Raw genomic sequence first — 23,935 nt, 5'->3', positions numbered from 1 at the left:
GCATGCCGCGCCCTTGACGCGCATGCGCTTCTCGTTGGAAGTGACGCACCAAGACCGGGGTCTGAAGCCGGTTCAGGGAGAGGTGAGAGGAAAAATGGGGGCGAGGGCAAGAGGGGGTTGAGGGGTAGGAAGAGGAGGGGGGTAGGAAGAGGAGGGGGGTAGGGGGGGAGGATGAAGAGGAGGGGGGGTAGGGGGGGAGGATGAAGAGGAGGGGGGGTAGGGGGGGAGGATGAAGAGGAGGGGGGGTAGGGGGGGAGGATGAAGAGGAGGGGGGGTAGGGGGGGAGGATGAAGAGGAGGGGGGGGTAGGGGGGTAGGGGGGAGGATGAAGAGGAGGGGGGGGTAGGGGGGTAGGGGGGAGGATGAAGAGGAGGGGGGTAGGGGGGAGGATGAAGAGGAGGGGGGAGGGGGGGAGGGGGGGTGGGGGGTAGGGGGGAGGATGAAGGGGAGGGGGGAGGGGGGAGGATGAAGAGGAGGGGGGAGGGGGGGTGGGGGGGAGGGGGGAGGATGAAGAGGAGGGGGGGGAGGGGGGAGGATGAAGAGGAGGGGGGAGGGGGGGGGGGGGGGGGAGGATGAAGAGGAGGGGGGAGGGGGGGTGGGGGGGAGGGGGGAGGGGGGGTGGGGGGGGGAGGGGGGAGGGGGGGGTGAGGGGGGTGGGGGGGAGGGGGGGTGGGGGGGAGGAGGGGGTGGGGGGGAGGGGGGGTGGGGGGTAGGGGGGGTGGAGGGGGGGTAGGGGGGAGGGGAGGGTAGGGGGGAGGAAGAAGGGAGGGGGGAGGGGGGGTGGGGGGGAGGGGGGAGGATGAAGAGGAGGGGGGAGGGGGGTGGGGGGGAGGGGGGAGGATGAAGAGGAGGGGGGGAGGGGGGGTGGGGGGGAGGGGGGAGGGGGGAGGATGAAGAGGAGGGGGGAGGGGGGGGTGGGGGGGAGGATGAAGAGGAGGGGGGAGGGGGGGTGGGGGGGAGGATGAAGGGGAGGGGGGGTAGGTAGGGGGGGAGGATGAAGGGGAGGGGGGGGTAGGGGGGGAGGATGAAGGGGAGGGGGGGGTAGGGGGGGAGGATGAAGGGGAGGGGGGGTAGGGGGGAGGATGAAGGGGAGGGGGGGGTAGGGGGGGAGGATGAAGGGAGGGGGGGTAGGTAGGGGGGGAGGATGAAGGGGAGGGGGGGTAGGTAGGGGGGGAGGATGAAGGGGAGGGGGGGGGGGTAGGGGGGGAGGATGAAGGGGAGGGGGGGGGGTAGGGGGGGAGGATGAAGGGGAGGGGGGGGTAGGGGGGGAGGATGAAGGGGAGGGGGGGGGTAGGGGGGGAGGATGAAGGGGAGGGGGGGTGGGTGGGGGGAGGATGAAGGGGAGGGGGGGTGGGTGGGTGGGAGGATGAAGAGGAGGGGGGGTGGGTGGGTGGGGGGGAGGATGAAGAGGAGGGGGGGTGGGTGGGTGGGGGGGAGGATGAAGAGGAGGGGGGGTGGGTGGGGGGGAGGATGAAGAGGAGGGGGGGTGGGTGGGGGGGAGGATGAAGAGGAGGGGGGGTGGGTGGGGGGGAGGATGAAGAGGAGGGGGGGTGGGTGGGGGGGAGGATGAAGAGGAGGGGGGGTGGGTGGGTGGGTGGGGGGGAGGATGAAGAGGGGGGGGGTGGGTGGGTGGGTGGGGGGGAGGATGAAGAGGAGGGGGGGTGGGTGGGTGGGGGGGGAGGATGAAGAGGGGGGGTGGGTGGGGGGGAGGATGAAGAGGGGGGTGGGTGGGGGGGAGGATGAAGAGGGGGGTGGGTGGGTGGGTGGGGGGGAGGATGAAGAGGAGGAGGGTGGGTAGGGGGGGAGGATGAAGAGGAGGGTGGGTAGGGGGAGGAGGAGAGGAGGGTGGGTAGGGGGAGGAGGAGAGGGGGTTGGGGGGAGGAGGAGGAGAGGGGGGTTGGGGGAGGAGGAGGAGAGGGGGGTTGGGGGGGAGGAGGAGGAGAGGGGGGTTGGGGGGGAGGAGGAGGAGAGGGGGGTTGGGGGGGAGGAGGAGGAGAGGGGGGTTGGGGGGGAGGAGGAGGAGAGGGGGGTTGGGGGGGAGGAGGAGGAGAGGGGGGTTGGGGGGGAGGAGGAGGAGAGGGGGGTTGGTGGGTTGGGGGAGGAGGAGAGGGGGGTTGGGGGGGAGGAGAGGGGGGTTGGGGGAGGAGAGCAGAGGGGGGTTGGGGGGTTTGGAGGAGCAGAGGGGGGTTGGGGGGTTTGGAGGAGCAGAGTGGGGTTGGGGGGGAGGAGGAGAGGGGGGTTGGGGTGTTTGGAGGAGGAGGAGAGGGGGGTTGGGGGGGAGGAGGAGAGGAGGAGAGGGGGGTTGGGGGGAGGAGGAGGAGGAGAGGGGGGTTGGGGGGGAGGAGGAGGAGGAGAGGGGGGTTGGGGGGAGGAGGAGGAGGAGGAGAGGGGGGTTGGGGGGGGAGGAGGAGGAGGAGAGGGGGGTTGGGGGGAGGAGGAGGAGGAGGAGAGGGGGGTTGGGGGGAGGAGGAGGAGGAGGAGAGGGGGGTTGGGGGGAGGAGGAGGAGGAGGAGAGGGGGGTTGGGGGGAGGAGGAGGAGGAGGAGAGGGGGGTTGGGGGGAGGAGGAGGAGGAGAGGGGGGTTGGGGGGAGGAGGAGGAGGAGGAGAGGGGGGTTGGGGGGAGGAGGAGGAGGAGGAGAGGGGGGTTGGGGGGAGGAGGAGGAGGAGGAGAGGGGGGTTGGGGGGTTTGGAGGAGGAGAGGGGGGTTGGGGGGAGGAGGAGGAGGAGGAGAGGGGGGTTGGGGGGAGGAGGAGGAGGAGGAGAGGGGGGTTGGGGGGAGGAGGAGGAGGAGGAGAGGGGGGTTGGGGGGTTTGGAGGAGGAGAGGGGGGTTGGGGGGGAGGAGGAGGAGGAGAGGGGGGTTGGGGGGAGGAGGAGGAGGAGGAGAGGGGGGTTGGGGGGAGGAGGAGGAGGAGGAGAGGGGGGTTGGGGGGGAGGAGGAGGAGGAGAGGGGGGTTGGGGGGGAGGAGGAGGAGGAGAGGGGGGTTGGGGGGAGGAGGAGGAGGAGAGGGGCGTTGGGGGGGAGGAGGAGGAGGAGGAGAGGGGGGTTGGGGGGGAGGAGGAGGAGGAGGAGAGGGGGGTTGGGGGGGAGGAGGAGGAGGAGGAGAGGGGGGTTGGGGGGGAGGAGGAGGAGGAGGAGAGGGGGGTTGGGGGGGAGGAGGAGGAGGAGGAGGAGAGGGGGGTTGGGGGGGAGGAGGAGGAGGAGGAGAGGGGGGTTGGGGGGGAGGAGGAGGAGGAGGAGAGGGGGGTTGGGGGGAGGAGGAGGAGGAGACGGGGGTTGGGGGGAGGAGGAGGAGGAGACGGGGGTTGGGGGGAGGAGGAGGAGGAGAGGGGGGTTGGGGGGAGGAGGAGGAGGAGGAGAGGGGGGTTGGGGGGAGGAGGAGGAGGAGAGGGGGGTTGGGGGCTTTGGAGGAGGAGAGGGGGGTTGGGGGGGAGGAGGAGGAGAGGGGGGTTGGGGGGGAGGAGGAGGAGAGGGGGGTTGGCGGGAGGAGGAGGAGAGGGGGGTTGGGGGGAGGAGGAGGAGGAGGAGAGGGGGGTTGGGGGGAGGAGGAGGAGGAGGAGAGGGGGGTTGGGGGGAGGAGGAGGAGGAGGAGAGGGGGGTTGGGGGGGAGGAGGAGGAGGAGGAGAGGGGGGTTGGGGGGAGGAGGAGGAGGAGAGGGGGGTTGGGGGGAGGAGGAGGAGGAGAGGGGGGTTGGGGGGAGGAGGAGGAGGAGAGGGGGGTTGGGGGGAGGAGGAGGAGGAGAGGGGGGTTGGGGGGAGGAGGAGGAGGAGAGGGGGGTTGGGGGGAGGAGGAGGAGGAGAGGGGGGTTGGGGGGAGGAGGAGGAGGAGAGGGGGGTTGGGGGGGAGGAGGAGGAGGAGGAGAGGGGAGTTGGGGGGAGGAGGAGGAGGAGGAGAGGGGGGTTGGGGGGAGGAGGAGGTGGAGAGGGGGGTTGGGGGGAGGAGGAGGAGAGGGGGGTTGGGGGGAGGAGGAGGAGGAGAGGGGGGTTGGGGGGAGGAGGAGGAGGAGAGGGGGGTTGGGGGGAGGAGGAGGAGGAGAGGGGGGTTGGGGGGAGGAGGAGGAGAGGGGGGTTGGGGGAGGAGGAGGAGGAGGAGAGGGGGGTTGGGGGAGGAGGAGGAGGAGGAGAGGGGGGTTGGGGGGGTGGAGGAGGAGGAGAGGGGGGTTGGGGGGAGGAGGAGGAGGAGGAGAGGGGGGTTGGGGGGAGGAGGAGGAGGAGGAGAGGGGGGTTGGGGGGGAGGAGGAGGAGGAGAGGGGGGTTGGGGGGGAGGAGGAGGAGGAGAGGGGGGTTGGGGGGAGGAGGAGGAGGAGAGGGGCGTTGGGGGGGAGGAGGAGGAGGAGGAGAGGGGGGTTGGGGGGGAGGAGGAGGAGGAGGAGAGGGGGGTTGGGGGGGAGGAGGAGGAGGAGGAGAGGGGGGTTGGGGGGAGGAGGAGGAGGAGGAGAGGGGGGTTGGGGGGGAGGAGGAGGAGGAGGAGGAGAGGGGGGTTGGGGGGGAGGAGGAGGAGGAGGAGGAGAGGGGGGTTGGGGGGGAGGAGGAGGAGGAGGAGAGGGGGGTTGGGGGGAGGAGGAGGAGGAGACGGGGGTTGGGGGGAGGAGGAGGAGGAGAGGGGGGTTGGGGGGAGGAGGAGGAGGAGGAGAGGGGGGTTGGGGGGAGGAGGAGGAGGAGAGGGGGGTTGGGGGCTTTGGAGGAGGAGAGGGGGGTTGGGGGGGAGGAGGAGGAGAGGGGGGTTGGGGGGGAGGAGGAGGAGAGGGGGGTTGGCGGGAGGAGGAGGAGAGGGGGGTTGGGGGGAGGAGGAGGAGGAGGAGAGGGGGGTTGGGGGGAGGAGGAGGAGGAGGAGAGGGGGGTTGGGGGGAGGAGGAGGAGGAGGAGAGGGGGGTTGGGGGGGAGGAGGAGGAGGAGGAGAGGGGGGTTGGGGGGAGGAGGAGGAGGAGAGGGGGGTTGGGGGGAGGAGGAGGAGGAGAGGGGGGTTGGGGGGAGGAGGAGGAGGAGAGGGGGGTTGGGGGGAGGAGGAGGAGGAGAGGGGGGTTGGGGGGAGGAGGAGGAGGAGAGGGGGGTTGGGGGGAGGAGGAGGAGGAGAGGGGGGTTGGGGGGGAGGAGGAGGAGGAGGAGAGGGGAGTTGGGGGGAGGAGGAGGAGGAGGAGAGGGGGGTTGGGGGGAGGAGGAGGTGGAGAGGGGGGTTGGGGGGAGGAGGAGGAGGAGAGGGGGGTTGGGGGGAGGAGGAGGAGAGGGGGGTTGGGGGAGGAGGAGGAGGAGGAGAGGGGGGTTGGGGGAGGAGGAGGAGGAGGAGAGGGGGGTTGGGGGGGTGGAGGAGGAGGAGAGGGGGGTTGGAGGAGGAGAGGGGGGTTGGGGGGGGTTGGAGGAGGAGAGGGGGGTTGGAGGAGGAGAGGGGGGGTGGAGAAGGGAAGGGGAGGGGAGGGGGTTGGAGGGGTAAGGGGTGGTGAAGGTGTAAGGGGTGGAGGAGGGGGAGAGGGTTGAGGGGTGGGGGGGAGGGAGTGAGGGGAGGGGGATGAGGAGGAGAAGGGGTAGTTGGCGGGGAGGAGCAGAGGGGGGTAGGGGAGGCGGGGATGGAGGAGAGGGGGAGAGTGGGTAGGGGTGGGTGGAGGGGGAGAGGTGGGGAGGGGAGAGGGGGGGAGGTGGGGAGGGGAGAGGGGGGGAGGTGTGGAGAGGGGAAAGGGAGGGGGAGAGTGGGAGGGGAGGGGGCGGCAGAGGTATGGAGAGGGGCGGTGCAGAAGGGGAGGGGGAGGTGCGGAGAGGGAAGGGGTGGAAGGAGAGAAGGGGGAGGGGTGGAGGGAGAAATGGGGCAGGTTTGGAGGAGGGGGAGATAGAGGGAAAGAGGATGGGTGCGTGGGTGAGAGAGAGAGGAGATGGTTGTAGGGATAGGGGTGGGGTGGATCGAATGGTAGAGGGAGGGAAGGAAGGATGGAGGGAAAGTGGAGGGGTGGAGAGAATGGTTGAGGGCGTGAGGGATGGAGGTGGAGGGAGAGCGGATGGGTGGAGGGAGAGGGGAGAGTTGGAGAGAGAGGGAGGAAGAGGGGAGGGGATGGATGGAGATGGGAAGCCTGAGAAAGCGGGGATCATGATAGGTGCTATATTAATCCAAGACATTTTTTTCTACACCCCTAGCCTGCGGGGAGAATTGGATTAATTTATTTACAGATAGTAACAGATGAAAGACATTCATCTTTTCAAGCTAGTTCCAATATTCAATTATACCTAGATCTGTTCCTCAACCCCATTAACTCGCCTTTGCTCCATTTTACATGACATCCATACCTATGTTGCATTGGGTTGGGTGGGGTAATGGCAGTTTGTAAATGCTTTCTGCTATTTAAAAAGGTGGCACACGTGAACTGTTCAGTAATATTGCAAAGGATTGGTTCATGTTATTTACCTGACTCCATCAAAGCTGGTAAACTGTCTTTTCTGTTTCAGGTGTTGATGGGAAGCTATGTGTCTCACTGGATGTTCCTTTTTGCTTTTAATTAGCCTCATACTTTGACCAAAGCGGTTATTGCTCCTCTATCCTGGTCTTCGGACAAAGACTCTTCCTCTTAAAAGGAGTGCAATGTATAATCCAGACCATCTCTTGGCACAATTATTCAAAAGGTGCAGTTATTCCTCCTACAGGTGAACCTTAAACTCCAAAAGGCTCAGAATGCTGAGCCGGCTGCAGGAGCTGAAGAAAGAAGAGGAAGCTCTATTGAAAATCAAAACCAATTTACAAGATCAATTAAACCGACTCAAGGTAAACCCAAAGAACATTGCATGTTTATTGTTTATATATGGAACATAGATGAAGTGGCTTTTCACACAGGGTCAGTAGCAAGTGTTTCCTGGTCAGATATAGCACAGGTTGGAAATCATAAACCCTCTCCCTACCCCCAATACTTCATTATTGCCGTTATTTGCCCCTGCCACCCTGTGATTAGGGCAGTTGGGGTGGGGGGTCAAGGGTGAAGGAGATCTCTGCTCCCATCACCCAACCAAATGCACTCTTGAGTTTTATATTTTGTTCTCTCCTGTGACGTCAATAAAGCATCCACTGAATTTCATTTGAATAAATTTGCCTGTTGCGGAATTTTGCAGTCACTCTGTATGAGCAGATCCAGCACTGTTGCATTGGGCTGAGAAATACATTTGAACACATTTAGGAGAGGCGATGGCAAAGTGGTATTGTCACTGGACTAGTAATCCAGAAACCCAGGGTAACTCTCTGGGGACCCAGGTTCGAATCCCAACATGACAGATGTTGGCATTTGAATTCGATTTAAAATATCTGTAATTAAGAGTCTAACGATGACCATTAGGTTGTCTGGTCCACTAATGCCCTTTAGGGAAGGAACCTGCCGTCCGACATGACTTCAGACCCACAGCAGTGTGGTTGACTCTTAACTGCCCTCTGAAATGGCCTAGTAAGCCATTCAGCTGTGCCAAACCGCTACAAAGTCTGTAAGGAATAAAACCAGACAGACTACTTGTCATTGGAGATGACAATGACAAAGTCCTCCTTACTAACATCTGGGGGCTTAGTGCCAAAATTTGGAGAGTGTCTCACAGACTAGTCAAGCAACAGCCTGACATAGTCATACTCAAGGAATCATACCTTACAGATAATGTTGGGAGGGACTCCTTGACATCAATTCCAGACGCCATGATGTCTCATGTCTCACCTACCGACCTCCCTCAGCTGATGAATCAGTGCTCCTCCATGTTGAACACCACTTGGAGGAAGCACTGAGAGTGGCAAGGGTGCAGAATGTACTCTGGGTGGAGGACTTCAGTAGCACCACTGACCAAGCCCTAAAGGACATAGCTGCTAGACTGGGTCTGTGACAGGTGGTGAGGGAACCAACAAGAGGGAAAAACGTACTTGACCTCATCCTTACCAACCTGCCTGCCGCAGATGCATCTGTCCATGACAATATCAGAAGGAATGACCACCGCATAGCCCTTGTGGAGGCGAAGTCCCGTCTCCACATTCAGATGCCCTCCATCGTGTTGTGTGGCATTACCACCATGCTAAGTGGGATAGATTTGGAAGAGATCTAGCAACTCAAGACTGGACAACTATCAGGCACTGTGGGCCATAAGCAACAGGAGAATTGTACTCGACCACAATTTGTAACCTCATAGCCAGTATGTCCCCCACTCTACCATTACGGCCCTGGTTCAATGAAGAGTGCAGTAGGGCATGCCAAGAGCAATACCAGGCATACCTAAAGATGAGGTGTCAACCTGGTGAAGCTCCAACTCAGGACTACTTGTGTGCCAAACAGCATAAGCAGCATGCATTAGACAAAGCTAAGCAATCCCACAACCAACAGATCAGATTTAAGCTCTGCAGTCCTGCCACAGGTGGTGGTGGATAATTAAACAACTCACTGAAGGAGGAGGCTCCACAAATATCACTATCCTCAATGATGAGGGAGCCCAGCACATTAGTGCAGAAGATAAGGCTGAAGCATTTGTAACAGTCTTCAGCCAGAACTGCCAAGTGGATGATCGACCTCGGCCTCCTCCGGAGGTTGCCAGTCTTCAGCCAATTCGATTCACTCCATGTGATATCAAGAAATGGCTGAAGGGACTGGATACTGCAAAGGCTATGGGCCCTGACAATATTCCAGCAATAGTACTGAAGACTTGTGCTCCAGAACTTGCCACACCCCTCGTCAAGCTGTATGGGAGCAGCTACAACACTGGCACCTACCCAACAATGTGGAGAATTGCCCAGGCGTATCCCTTTGACAAAAAATGGACAACTCCAATACGGCCAACTACCACCCCATCAGTCTACTCTCGATCCTCAGTTAACTGATGGAAGGGATCATCAATAGTGCTATCAAGCAGCACTTACTTCGAAATAACCTGCTTACTGGTGCCCAGTTTGGGTTCCATCAGGATCACTCAGCTCCTGGATTACAGCCTTGGTTCAAACATAGGCAAAAGAGCTGAACTGCATAGGTGAGGTGAGAGTGACTGTCCTTGACACAAAGGCAGCATTTGACCGAGTGTGGCATCAAGGAGCCCAAGCAAAATTGGAGTCAGTGGGAATTGGGGAAATCTCTCCACTGGTTGAAGTCATATCTAGCACAAAGGAAGATGGCTGTGATTGTTGGAGGTCAATCATCTCAGTTCCAGGACATCATTGCAGGAGTTCCTCAGAGTAGTGTCTTCAACCCAACCAATGATCTTCCCTCCATAAGGTCAGAAGTGGGGATGTTCACTGATGATTGCACAATGTTCACCATTCTTGACTCCTCAGATACTGAAGCAGTCCATGTCCAAATGCAGCAAGACCTGGACAATATCCAGCCTTGGGCTAATAAGGGGCAAGTGACATTCATGCCACACAAGTGCCAGGCAATGACCATCTCCAACAAGGGAGAATCTAACCATTGCCCCTTGACATTCAATGGCATTACCATCACTGAATCCCCCATTATCAACATCCTGGGGGTTACCATTGACCAGAAGCTGAACTGGACTAGCCATATAAATATTGTGGCTACAAGAACAGTTCAGAGGCTAGGAATCCTGTGGCGAGTAACTCACCTCCTGATTCCCTAAAGTCTGTCCACCATTTACAAGGCACAAGTCAGGAGTGTGATGGAATACTCCCCAGTTGCCTGGGTGAGTGCAGCTCCAACAACACTCAAGAAGCTTGACACCATCCAGGACAAGGCAGCCTGCTTGATTGGCAGCCCATCCACAAACATTCACTCCCTCCACCATTGACGCACAGTGGCAGCAGTGTGTACCATCTAAAGATGCACTGCAGGAACTCACCAAGGTACCTTACAGGAGCTTCCAAACCCACGACCGCTACCATCTAAAAGGACAAGGGCAGCAGATACATGGGAACATCACCACCTGAAACATCCCCTCCAAGTCGCACACCATCCTGACTTGGAAATATATCACCATTCCTTCACTGTCGCTGGGTCAAAATCCTGGAACTCCCTCCTTAAGAGCACTGTGGGTGTACCTACACCACATGGACTGCAGCAGTTCAAGAAGGCAGCTCACCACCATCTTCCCAAGGGCAATTAGCGACACCCAAATCCCGTGAATGAAAATAACAAAAACCTTTAGTGTGGTGAGCATCTAAAAGCTCATTTTAGATAGGGTAGGACATTCATTATTATTTCCTCTATTTAGAAAAGTATTTTTTTTACTCCATGTTTGTACCATTCACATACTGGGAGCTTACAGTTTAGACCCACTTATCAGGTTTCTCAGGGTGGTCCAAAGCCCTTCCCATGCGTGACCAGCTGTTGCTGTGCCAAGCAAATGCAGCAGCCAGTTTGTACCCAGCAAGTTTTTGGCTAAAGAAAAAATGTTGTCCAGGACACTGGGAGTACCATGGGCTCTTTTACATAAAACGTAACTGTAAGAGGGAGTTTTATCATGAAGTCAGTACCCCCGATGGTGCAGTACCCCTGAATGTGCAAGGTATTGCAAAAATTTGATGCCAACATTATGTTGGAATGTGTTTTTGTACAAGTGGATGTGTTGTACCTTCAGGTAGAAGAATTGGCCCTGCGATCGATGATCATGACCAAGCAAGATGGTGATGGTGATGATGACAACGGTGACAATGACAGCTGTGGTCAGGCATCGGATCCTGTAGAGGTGAGAAGTGTAACCCAAGATGTAAATGCTCAAATTTTTGAGATGCACAGTGTTATGACATGGCAGATGATGTGTGCCAGGTGGATCAAATCCACAAGGGAAACGTGATCACACGGTCACAATGATTCTGCAATTTGTATTTTATTTCAAAATGCGTGCCCTGAATTCAGTAGTAGTAAGTCCCCCTAGGCTCTTTACAAAACTAAACAAAACATTTATAAACAAAAGAAAAGATTTCAAGCGCATACATAGATTTACAAGTTACTACTATAATAACTCCTAAAACCCCTAATTAATTTGGATTTCAGTTACACCCCTGTTAAGGCAACAGTAAAAAATAGATTTAAACAGATCCAGGCAAGTCAAAATATCCTGGACAGTTGAATTCAAAGTGGCTTTTCCCAGCTTCGATTTCTGCAGACAGCAGCTTAATGCACAACTATTGGAGGCTTTCCACTCTTCTGTTAAATCTTACATTGCCTTCGTCTCTGAAATATAGCCTGTTCTCCTTTATACATGTTTTTCCCTTTTAATGTAAATTGCATTGTTCCCATATGTCTTTGGAGCTTTACTTTTCTCATAATATAAATCATTGCATGGTGCTGCTAATACTATCAGTAACCTTTGGGAAAAATAAACACACTGCTTAGCCTAGCTTTTCTGGCTAGCTTTAACATCCCACCAACTCTTTGAAATTAAAATTACCCTGATTTATCTAAAAATGCATATTCTCACTTCACTTTGAAAACTTCAGCCATCTTTACGTATTTAGCATTTCAAACCAGCTGTCTCCAATTCAATTAAAACACACTATCCAAACCTCACTATTAACCTACTTTTACAAAAAATCACAATAATATTATGAGAATTATTATACTTTCGTGACAACAGAAAATAAGCTATAGGAAACCCCAGTGAAAGCCAGTTGGATAGTTTTTGTGTGCACCATTTAAATACTGCCTTGCCATCTGATATTAGCTTATGCAATCCTTGGTTCGTTCCAAGGATTCTGTCCTCTATTTCTTCTCAGTAAAAAAGTTGTAAGTTATGGGGAAAGCACGGTGAAGTGTGGCTGCTTAAAGGAGCTGGTGTGCTTGTGTAAAAAAAAAAATAACGTTTTTCTTCTGCCTCCTGCTTTTATCAATCATTTAAATCAATGTCCTCAGGTTATTGACTCTTCAGCCATTGGGAACAGTTACTCTTTATTCTATCTAAATCCTTCATGATTTTAAATACCTCTGTCAAATTTCCTCTCTGCCTTCTCTGTTCTAAGGAGAACAACTCCAACTTCTCAACTCTTAACTGTAATCCCTCACCCTGGAACCGTTCTAGTAAATCTCCTCTCCAAGGCCTTGACATCCTTCCTAAACAAATTACAGGAGGACACTAATAAACTTGGAAATTGGGCAAATAATTGGCAAATTAAGTTTAACACACAATGTGAGGTTGTATATCTTAGTAGACAGAATGGGGAGGTCACTTTTTATTTGGAAGGTGTAATTCGAGGTGAGGTAGAGGAACAAAGGGATCTCAGAATACAAATCTACTAATCACTAAAAGGTGTGCTGCAGGTTAGCAAGACCATAAAAAAACAAGCGCTAGGCTTTATTTCTAGTGGGATGGAATTGGAGAAGAAGGGAAGTTACGCTAAACCTATATCAAACCTTGGTTAGACCACAATTGAGTGCTGTGTATAGTTGTGGCCACCATGGTGCAGAGAAAATTTAGAAGGATAATACCAGAAATGTGTGGATATACTCATCAGGAAAGGATTGACAGGCTGGGTCTCTTTCTCTTGAATAAAGGTTTTGAGGTGATCTAATAGAGGTCTTTAAGATTGAGTGGCTTTGTGCGGAAGAACATAACTAGAGGACATCAGTATAAGAAAATCACATTGTTACAGCACAGAAGGAGGCCATTCAGGCCATTGTTGCTGTGCTGGCTCTCTGAAGGAGCAATTCACCTCGTGCCATTCCCCCACTCTCCCTGTAGCCTTGTGCATTCTTCCTTTTCAGCTGATAATCCAATTCCCTCTTGAAAGCCTTGATTGACCCTGCCTCAACCACACACTCAGCAGTGCATTCCAGATCCTAATCACTCACTGCATGAAAGTTTTTCCTCATATTGCCATTGCTTCTTTTGCTAATTCCCTTAAATCTGTGCCCTCTAGTTCTCAATCCTTTCACAAATGAGAACAGTTTCTTCCTACCTATTCTGTCTAGATCCCCCTCATGATTTTGGATACCTCTATCAAATCTCTTCTCAACCTTGTCTTCTGCAAGGAGAACAGTTCCAACTTCCCCAATCTATGTAACTGAAGTCACCAAGAAATCTAATAGGGAATTCAAAAGAAATTTATTTACCTGAAAATATGCTGCCAAAGGGAGTGATTGAGATGAATGGTATAGATGTGTTTGAGGGGAAACTAGATAAACACATGAGAGAGAAGGGAATAAAGGGCTATGCTGATATCATTAGATGAGGAAGGATGGGAGGAGACGGTGGTGTAGTGATAATGTCACTGGACTAGTAATCCAGGGACCCAAGCTAATGCTCTGGGGACATGAGTTCAAATCCCACCATGGCGGTTGGTGGAATTTAAATTCAATTCATAAATCTGGAATATAAAGCTAATCTCAGTAAGGTGACTATGACCACTATCATCGATCATTGTAAAAACCCATCTGGTTCACTAATGTCCTTTAGGGAAGGAAATCTGCAGTTCTTGCCCGATCTGGCCTACGTGTGACACATGTGGGTGACTCTTAATTGCCTCCTGAAATGGCCACTCAGTTCACAAGCAATGAAAGATGGGCAATAAATGCTGGTCTTGCCAGCGATGTCCACGTCCCACAAAATAATGTTTTTTTTTAAAAAAAGATGCTCAAGTGGAGCATAAAGACTGATTTATGGACTGGTCGGGCTACTTTCTGTGCTACATATCCTATGTAATGGGCTTCAGATTTCCAAACAAGCCTAAAATGTGGTCCATACACACCTCAATTGCACCTCATCCACTCTCTGAAACCAACAAATCCGTTCTTCCCCAATGAGTTTTGAAGTCAGCAATTAGTACAGAAAAGGGATGGAGGGCGAAAAGCATTTAATTTGATGCAAAAGTACAAAATTTTAACACCAGAATGATAATTGAGGAAAAGTGGTATATGAGAAACTTGAGATGCATTAAAGTTTTATCCTAGTCTGACTTTGCCATTGAATGGCTGTTGTGATGTTTTTCATTTGCTAACCGTTTCTTTCCACAGTCCTCGATGCAGGTAGATGATGCAAGTGTTATCAATCAAACCCAGCTTCAGTTGAGCACATCGCAGTCAGTTAGAAATGTGAGACAGGAAGATGAGGAAGAGGAAGAGGAAGAAGATGAAGAATACAGCTTCTAAATGGGTCGCTTTCAGACAAGAATGCAAAGAAGTCTCACAAACAGAATGCACTGAATTACTTTTTAAGGTGAAGTGTTGAATTGTACTTGTAAAGAGTGAAGCTTCTGAATCTGACAATGTGTCAGAGTGCAAGGTTTTCCAATAACTGCAGAGTAAGCTAGACACTGGGCAGACGGTTGCCACGGAGGGTGGAAATCAGCCATTTCTGAGCCTGCAGACTGTTAACTACTGGAATATTGAGCGGAATTTGAAACTTTGAAATATTCATCTTGATTGCTGTGCCTCGTTTCTGCAGAGAAACAGGGAAAGACTGAAGGTGAAAAGAAAACGTGGGATTGGGGGACTTTAGCTTGCTGAACAAAGATAATGTGTATGTTTCTGGTACAGGAAAACACTGAAACATCCTTGGATTAAGAAAATGAAAACTAAAATGCATGATTGTGGCCAAGGAATAAAAGAGGGCATGAGATTCTACAGTCCTAAATGTTTTTTTTGGAGCATTGATGTCAGGGCATCAGAACAATAAATACACACAGTCAGCTGGCCCTGTGGAGTATATTCAAATACTGCAGTATCAGTTCAGAGCTAATTAGGAAACTTTACAGTGTGTCTCACTGAGGTTCTAATGGTGGTAACCAATACCACACCATTACCTCCTGGCGCACACACTCCATGTAAAATAGCTTAAGGAATTGAATATTGTTGGCCTTGGGCAACATGTCTTTGAAATAATGTTCCACTCCTAAATATGTTAAAGATGGAAGGTGCATTTGGTACTGAGGGTGAGGTCGAGCTGGGTCTGGCTAGATGTTTTGTCTCTTTGCATGGATAAGTTTTGTTGAATTTTGGAAATGATTTAAAAATTCTTGTTCTGCTAGATATTAGCCAATTCATGTATTTTGTCTAAAAAGCTGACAAGTACAGTTACTGCAGCCTCCTAGCATAGGATTGTAATTATCATCTTCAGTCAGCCGCCGTCAGAAGTCTGTTGGCTATTCTTTGTTTGGGACTGTCCACAGATGCTCCATCATTGACTTGTGTGACTGCAACTGTATTGCAGCTTGCACCCATAGGATATATCTACGTGTTCATTTTGTGAATTTGTGGAGCCTCACCTTGAGGGACAGCTTATCCATTCATGAGATTCTTCCCCCAAACTCCCAGTCAGTGTTCCAGGTCAGCAGAGCAGGAGTGCAGACTTATACAATGACCCCTGTAATTCAGTCATTCCTATGTAATTATTTTCCTCTTGATTTCCCAGCATTGTGGCCTATTCCACAGCCTCGAAGAGACAGGCCAAAAAGTGCTGCTAAGGAATTTGGGTTTTTTTATATTATACACACGCTTTTTCAAAAAAGTCACCATTTTCATCGGCTACAATACACTGTTCCTTTGCTCTTTTTTAATAGATGTAGCAATGTGCTAGGTTGAGTGGATTTCAGTCACCTGTGAAAGCCATTAATACAGAATGCCAATCAATCTTGAGCAAATGCACCATGATTGTGTGAGCTAATCCAAACTGAACCAAGTGTTGACTGTAGCATAAGGTATGAAACTGTGAATTTGAGCGTTCTGTTTCTAAAATTGAGTATTTTGATTTATGGTCATATAAATAAAGAACTGCCAAGAAAAGTGATAATTCCTCTTATATCTAAAACCATCCGAGGAGTTTAAGTTTCTCTGAGAGTACACTGGTGGATGTATTTGAATAATATTCCTTTATGCACAGCTGCTGACTGGTTTATTTGAAAGAGTGGATCTCCTATGGCAATATACATTGGGAGTGCAGATTAAGTGTCGTCTTTAGGTGAAGCAGATTTAGAGGATGGGGTATAATTGGACAGGGGTGCAGAGGTGTAATTTGATCCCTATTTGAATGTTATAAATTCTATCTTTATTAATATTTCCATCGTACATTCCTATGTAAAGTTGTAACGGTGTCATTACAGCATCCTAGAAGTGGTGATGCTGTAGGACCTGTTAGCATGTGAGTGTAATTTATGCGGCAAATTTTATACTTATGGTTTAAGTTATAAATGTGGACGCAAGAATTTACAATAGGTGATAGATGCTGATGTAAGATTTTTAATATATTATAGATGGATTAATGACCACATTATAAAGTTTTTTTTGTTACTTTATAAATGTAGCAGACTTGTGAACCACCAGTAAATCCATGAATGTGTTTTTGGGTTATTATAGTCAAGATCTCAAGGTACTGCCTCAAACAGCTACAAATGTATTGTTACGCTTTTGCCTGATATTAAAACTGAGAATGTAGAAGTTTGATTGTCTGCTTAAACTGACAACAAAAATGTGTACCCTGTAACACCTTAACCTGGCCAGTGAACACCCTTTATCAGTGAAAATTAGACATCTGTTGGGTTTTGTTTTCCATTTGTGTTTGTTTTAATTCAAACCCATCAATTGAAATGTGCAGCCAATAGTTAACACCAACGTGCAGCATCCTGGCTGATGGGGCAAGAGCTAGTGGTGAGCTAAAGGGGGAATGCTCAAACAGAAATGAGCCAGAAAGGTGGAGATGCCAGGACACTGGATTTGTTTAAGAGCCATTTGGACATGAATGTATCTTCTGATCTTTCCCTCCTGAAAACGCAGCGGGAAAACTGAGAAAATTGACAGGGGTGGTTCTCTCCACCCTTCTGGTGGGTACACTCAAGATTAGTGAATGCTGATGAAGATCTCCAATCGAGGCTTTGGTGGGAAGTAGGGAACATAAAGAATTTGAGAGGAGAGTGCCAAGAGTGCTAGTGTTTACCTACTGGCTGGTTAAGTTGTTTCAGGACACAGACTGGTTGCATTTTTTTCTGACTTAAAACCTATCTTCATATTTTAAGTATTGTTGTAACATAAATATGTAGGGTTCTATGTGAAAAATGTGAAAGATTATTACAGCTAATCAATTGCACTGCTACAAAGATAGCCAATAATAAAATTGAGTTATTTTTATTGTTGTGACAATAGTGGAAACTTGCTTCTTAGTGGAAACGCACACGTCGGATGGAGCCCATATTAGCAGCAGTTGCTCCCCATTCAGTATAATTATTAAAGTCTCTCTTTTCCAAAATGTATTGTAGGCCCCGGTAATTTGCATCCTGGTAGGCTACCCACCTATGGTGAAAAAGAAAAGTAATAATGAAATATACACTGACCCTAAACTTCATGCTTATCTAAATCTATGCTTCCTGCTCTTGATGCACAAGTTTAGTTAAAGGATGATAATGCCAACAGCAATACATTCACTGTGATACACTCCCATTTTTCAACAGTTAGTGTTTGTTGTAGGGAGGGGTAAGTGAGGAAATATTCTGTCAAAATGTTCTTAGTGCCTCCTTGTAGGCTGATGCACTGTCCAGGCAGGCCAAGGACCCCTGTGTTTTGACTCCCTTTCTGCACTGAGATGGCTGACCTCAGTTGAGGGTTTCAGCAAGTGGCCACAAATCTCCTACCCAGCAAAGGTGGTGGAGAGGGGAATGTGTCAGCCAAGGCTTTTGCTCTTGATCATTATCTAGTGACCCCTGCGGTTGAGGATGGGATCAGGCTCAGCGGTGAGGGCGGATAGCCCAGTGACTGTGTTTGAGGCTCACGTGATGAATTTCTACAAGTGAGTTAACAAAGGAACCAGCTAAGTCCCAATATCAGTCACACTTTCCTGAAGGATGAGAAACAATTGGGAATCTTCACTGCAAATGGTGTGAATAAAATTTTAACTGCAGTGATAATTGCATTTATATAAATGCTTCATCACACTTAAACATTGGACAATGAATTACTTCTCAGGTATAGTGACTGTGATATAGCCAACCTTGCTCAGACTGTAATCGCACTTGGCCCAGGCTGTACTTACACTGCTCCAAGAACCCTGGCAGAGGCAAAGCGATTGAGGCTGAAACGTGAAATGAGATTTGGGATATCCTCTTCTAGTTCCACCTTCCTTCCAGAAAAGCCAGGTTTTTCATATAAACAAATTTTAGATGGAGAACGTTCCTTATTGGATTAAAGGCACAAAAATATATTTATTTGATATGGTGTCAATGGTTTAACTCTGGAATTCCAATTTTTCTATGTTCCTGCATCTACTTTGTGTTGCTTCCCAGTTTAACAGTAGATGGCCTGCTTCTTGGATCTCAATGCAGCCTTTAGGCTAATCACTGACAGGCTAAATGACTTTATGTTGTAATATTTCCTACAACAAATCCTAATTCTTGTGAGTTGAATTTCTGTTTATTCCATTTCAAACAAAATGTTTCCCTTCTGACCCTGGCAACATATCCATGAGGTAATTAACCTCCAATTGGTACCTCTACCCAATGCACAGCTATGCTAAAGGATGCATGGAGTGAGTTGCTCTGGCCAGGAACCTCCATCTCTTAATTCTGTAATGCACCATCTGATAAAGGAAATGATTCATGTTTTTGATTACCATGTATGGCTGCCTTCTATGCTGTAAATTTTCTGTTTCTATCTTTCTATGTCTGCCCTGTACTTAGAGGACTTCTATTGAATAATAGCCTTGTCTGCTGTTGGTAATTTACTGTATCATGCAACATTATCAGATTAATTTTTTAAAACTTACTTCCCTCACTGCTCTTACAGAGGAGATGTGATCTGATGTTCCAAGCCACTTATCATAGTTGCTATATTCTCGTTTGTCGTACACGTCCCAGAGGTACTGGCGTCCACTGTAATTTTCACCTTCGTATCCAATCCAACTGTTAAAGACAAAGGAAAGGATTTATTACTTGCACTGCAACAAGTGTTAGAATCAGTTGGGTCTAATGAACCAGCAGTAGAGGAGTAATAAATAGAACGTGATCCTGATCTTAGCTCCATAGCAACCATCCAGTCCAAAAAATCACAAGGCTGCAAAGAGTGGAATAAAAATCAATTTCTCCTATAGAGGGGAACTTTGGGCAGAAGGTTAGTGACCATGTAGCTCAGTTGATAGCACTCTCATCTCAGAAACAGAAGGTAATTCTGGAGATTTGAGCACATAATCTAGTCTAACACTTCAATGCAGTACTGAGGGAGTGCAGCACCATTAGAAGTGCCACCTTCCAGGTTAAATTTTGGAATCCTGTCTGCCCTCTTCAGTGAAAGTAAAAGACCAAAGAAGAGCAGGGGAGTTGTCCCAATGACCTGACCGATATTTATCCTACCAACATCTCTAAAACATTGATTATTCAACTTATTGCAGTTTGTGGAAGTTTGCTGTGTGCAAATTGGCTGCCATGGGTAGCCATGCTACAACAGTGCCTATGCTTCAAATATATTTATTGGTTGTAAAGAGCTTTGGGATTTCCTGAGGTAATGGGAGGTGCTGTATAAGTGCAAGCTCTTAAATCTGTTTTGATAGTGCACATTCCACTGTAATGTTCTCCATAGCACAAGGAGGTTTCTTTGACCTTGCAATATAGTAAAGGAAGTGTGATTTTTATTTCCTCTCTCCATAGCAGTATTTTATTTTCAACAGATTTTTTTTCCTCCCATTCCATCCTCCAGACAATGTGGTGTCAATCTATTTTACTGTAGAGGACATCACAGCCCAAGCCCTATTTTGTCTTAAAGAAATCCACTTTTAAAAAAATTAATTCTCAGGATGTGGGTGTTGCTGGCAAGGCTGGAATTGCCCATTCATAGTTGCGCTTGAGAAAATGATAAACTGGAGTGGTTTAAGGTAGCAGCTCACTGTGTAATGAAGCTGTTCCCACAAAGTAATTAGAGGAGGAGTTTCAGGATTTTTATCCACTAATGATGAAGGAATGGTTGATATATGTTTATGTCAGGATGGTATGTGTGACTCAGAGGGGAACTTGGAGATGATGGTGTGTGCCCATGTCCTAGGTGGGAGAGGTTACATGCTGACAGTTGGCCAGGTTTCTTCAACAGCACTCCATGTAGGCTGAACATGGTGAGCTAGGTGAGAAAGTGAACTTGAGGACCCTATTCTTTGCAGAAGAACATGTACACACATTGCACCTGTTTCAGCTAAACAAAAGTGACAGCCATTCGCTGGCATTCCTCAGGGCAATGCCTTGACCAATAGGGTCAAGCTGCCTGATTTAAATGTCAAACAATGCTTGGCACTTAACTATCAGTTACCATCACTGGTGCAATCTCCATGGCAACACCTCTACCAATCAGAGTCCATTTGCCAACCAGTCAGCACTCTCATCTCATACAGTATAAATTGTTGTTTTCCCTTTATATTGGTATTCTTGCAGTGGCCTGATGAGTGCAAGAGAAAAAGCTTCCACCTTTCCTTTTTAAGCAATACTCAAGAACGTGACGTAGATCAGCCACGATCTAATTTAATGGTCCACTCCAGTTCCTATTTCATGTGTAACAATCCAATCACTGCCACAGCAGCGAGTTAGCTAATTCAACACAGACCCAAGAACTGTTTTTGGGACATTGTGATGTATATGGCTCAGGACTACTTCCTTTTGGGGCACCTACCCACAAATATTAGGGGAAGCTTTCAATGTTATGAAACTGAAGGAGTGCGTTGTGTGTAGTTTTGAGACTTAGAGGTAAAATTAGCAACCCATTTTGCACACTGCAATGTTCTTTGTCATGCATATTTTCCATGGTAAAGGAAATCAAACATGAGTGTAAAGTGCTTCTCAATTCGACTCGCAATTGCTTGTTTTGTGCTACTAGGCTTGGTCGTAGCATTCCCACTTCAGAGTCAGATGGTGCAGGGAGTGAATCCCACTCCGGTCAGTTCTAATAAATGGAAACCGGAGCTCCAGTTTTGAATTCTGACATCCAGGGGGATACTTGTGTCCGGTTACTGTGGGTGAGTCTCTCCATCCCCTTACAGGACTGATACCCCTCCCCATCAGCTGGTATAGGGCGTTATGGTCATGAAAGGAGTGTTCTTGTCACAGCCTATCAGACTGTTAATCTACGTGCAAATCCTTCCATCACCATACTCTTCTCCAAGGAGCGAATATAAGAAGTTTAACATTGAGCTACTTACGCCCCACTCTCCACTTGCACAGAATTGCATCTCTCAGGGAAGTTACATTCTGACAGCTTAGGGCAGTCACTGGTTACTGATAACCGCCTGCCAGAAAAGTTCCTTTGCTCGTATAGGGTCACCTGAGATAGATCATAAAGATTGGGACATAAGTAATCGCGCACAATCTTCAGCAAATATCGATGCTATTAAGAATTGCCTAGTTTTACTTACGCAGCCACCAGACCCATAGAAAGCACGTTGGAGTACGGACCCCAGTTTGCTGCGCAAAGAAAACAGTGAAGGTCATTAAAATCTTGACCAGAGCTCGTGTTTACCAAACAATAGTTGGACATTGTTGGCTTAAAGAGATATATCAAATAATACATTATGCATTACATGTTACAATACAGCATATATCATTTAATTTACACGGGCAACTATTCTGCTAGTAATATATTAATACCATTACATCAGAGTGCACACGTTACACCTCAGTCTTGCTACAGGAGTAAAGAAATCTTCAAATGCTCATCAGTTGCGAGCTGAAACTGACAAGCACATTGCAATCAGTGATGTTTCCTAATTAAACAACAGGCTCTCATGACCTCAGGTTGTGTTTACAGAACTTTTTATTCATTCGTGGGATATGGGGTGTTGCTGGCTAGGCCAGCATTTACTACCCATTCTTGTTGGGGATGGTCATTGCCTGGCACTTGTGTGGCGCAAATGTGTGCCACTTGTCAGCCCAAGCCTGGATATTGTCCAGGTCTTGCTCCATTTGGACATGGCCTGCTTCAGTACCTGAGGAGTCATGAATGGTGCTGGTCATGAATTGTGCAATCATCAGCGAACATCCTCAGTTCTGACCTTATTGATGGAAGGAAGGTCATTGATGAAGTAGCTGAAGATGGTTGACCTCCAACAACCACAACCATCTTCTTTGTGTTAGATAAAAGCAAAATACTGCGGATGCTGGAAATCTAGAACAAAAACAAAAATACCTGGAAAAACTCAGCAGGTCTGATAGCATCTGCGGCGAGGGATACAGTTAACGTTTTGAGCCCGAATGACTCTTGTGTTAGGTCTGACTCCAACAAGTAGAGTTTTCCCTGATTCCCATTGTCCCCAGTTTTGCTAGGGCTCCTTGATGCCACACTTGGTCAAATGCTGCCTTGATGTCAAGGACAGTCACTCTCACCTCAATGTATTTCAAACTTAGCAACAGGAAAATACATTGTGAATCAAATGGTACAATACTCTTGTCATTATAAAACAGTGTATCATCAACCTACCACAAACAAGGCCACAAGAAGTTGACAAGTTGATATGAATGCAAGCGGGAATGAAAACCATCAACTATGAAGCTCAAATGCAAATGAAAATGGCAGTCATTAATGATTACCAAAGGTGCTTGATATTCTCTGCTAAGTTGAGAACTGAATATTGAAAATAGAATTTATAATAAAAGCAGAAAAAGTACAAGAAAATATTTATTTACCCATACAATATCAATTTTGCATTTAAAATTTCAGGAACATTATTTTGTCTTAGACTGTGCACATAAATATTGGCATCTCTGAAGATTTATGCAGCTTCCCAAACCCGTCACAGTTAACTGAAGCCTCAAACCACAAGGTCACAGTTCCCAATATACATCAAACCTCTAAAAATATATTTTCAATAGAAAAGCTGGCCATTCACAAAATCTTCCAGGACTTAGTGATTATAAGCTGTGTCCATCCTCCACTTTGTATTGATAAAAAAATGGTAAGAATGCAAAATCCTTAGGAGACAATTAGAAGCAGTTAGGATATTTTAAATTTTTGTATAAAATATGTCCTCGCAGATGAGCGTAAATATCCCATGGCACTAATTCAAAGAAGAGCAGAGAAGTGTTGAATTATCAGGAGCCTGGTGTTTTGACCAGTGTTTATCCCTCAGCCAAAACATTCCCATGAACGAATATGAATAAATACAATTGGATATGTCCTCTCCAAAGTCACATGTCAAAGGTCTGCACACACCCTGGGGCCTGAAATCAGCCTGAGAGCCTCAAAACGAAAAGCGACCATAGTAGTGTCACTCTAAACCTGCTTCATGTGACCAGCGCACACTTCAAGACCCCCTAACATCACATCAAACTCCTGTGTACAAGGAGCAGAATTCCTGAACTAGTGTAGAATGTTGAGGTCTGACTAGAGCAAAACTGATTAAAAACGACCTCTCAGTAGACCGGTCACCCTCATTTCTGTGATGTTGTGAAGGATGAACCCTTTCACCAAGTTAATTACCCCAACCAATCCATTAATGCAACTTTGGATTTTAGAAAGTCTGAGTACAAGATCATAAACTTTGTTTTACTCCAAGATAAGTAGGACTGAATGTGTTGATAAGTTCACAACTAATAACATAAAAAAAAAACACTTGTCTTAGGAGAAATTGGTGCCTTGATCTTCCAAATGGAAATGTGAGCATGTCAAAGGAGAACCATTTCTCCCCACACATAATCCTACCTGATTTGTTCTGCTGTTCAGGGCCCTTAAGTGAAGATACTGACTCTGGCCCTATGGCTCAGGCAAGAGACAGATTAAATACACAGCCTCATCAATGGGTGGGTGCTATGGACGAGTGTAGATTGTTCTTGCGACTATCCTGAATCTATTGAAAGGTTAAAACCCCAATCAAAGCTAAAGATCATTACAACAGTCATTTCCCTCCGACTAGGCACTTTACAGCCTTCCGGACTGAATATTGAGTTCAACGATTTTAGATCATGAACTCTCTCCTCCATCCCCACCCCTTTTCCGATCCCACCCTTTTTTTTCCAATAACTTATATAGATTTTTCTTTTGCCACCTATTTCCATTATTTTTAAATTTCCATCCATTGTTTTATCTCTACCTTTTAGTCTATTTCGATCCAT

At 49.1% G+C, this 23,935-nt stretch overlaps 2 protein-coding genes across 4 annotated transcripts; one reads left to right on the top strand and one right to left on the bottom strand.

The window, feature by feature from the left end:
• snapc5 (small nuclear RNA activating complex, polypeptide 5) lies at positions 1-16,994 on the top strand. Of its 3 annotated transcripts, none has more exons than XM_041175315.1 (4): positions 1-82; positions 6,622-6,739; positions 10,519-10,626; positions 13,890-16,994. In XM_041175315.1, the coding sequence occupies exons 2-4, from the start codon at positions 6,650-6,652 to the stop codon at positions 14,022-14,024; spliced, it is 333 nt and encodes a 110-aa protein (XP_041031249.1). In that variant the 5' UTR covers positions 1-82; positions 6,622-6,649; the 3' UTR covers positions 14,025-16,994. The 3 variants fall into 3 exon arrangements, with proteins under 3 accessions (XP_041031249.1, XP_041031248.1, XP_041031247.1); XM_041175314.1 differs by having other exon boundaries at positions 21-82; positions 6,481-6,739; XM_041175313.1 differs by having other exon boundaries at positions 28-82; positions 6,427-6,739.
• Positions 16,995-17,023: 29 nt separating this feature from the next.
• On the bottom strand, positions 17,024-23,935 carry crybgx (crystallin beta gamma X). The gene is made up of 7 exons (XM_041174893.1): positions 23,914-23,935; positions 22,415-22,448; positions 21,244-21,292; positions 21,031-21,152; positions 18,622-18,757; positions 17,893-18,032; positions 17,024-17,156 (listed from the first exon to the last, which is right to left on the bottom strand). Exons 1-7 carry the CDS (start codon positions 23,933-23,935, stop codon positions 17,024-17,026), a joined length of 636 nt encoding a protein of 211 aa, XP_041030827.1.

Source organism: Carcharodon carcharias, chromosome 26 (assembly GCF_017639515.1).
Source record: "Carcharodon carcharias isolate sCarCar2 chromosome 26, sCarCar2.pri, whole genome shotgun sequence".
NCBI lineage: Eukaryota > Metazoa > Chordata > Chondrichthyes > Lamniformes > Lamnidae > Carcharodon > Carcharodon carcharias.
This window is presented reverse-complemented; position numbering and strand designations above follow the sequence as displayed.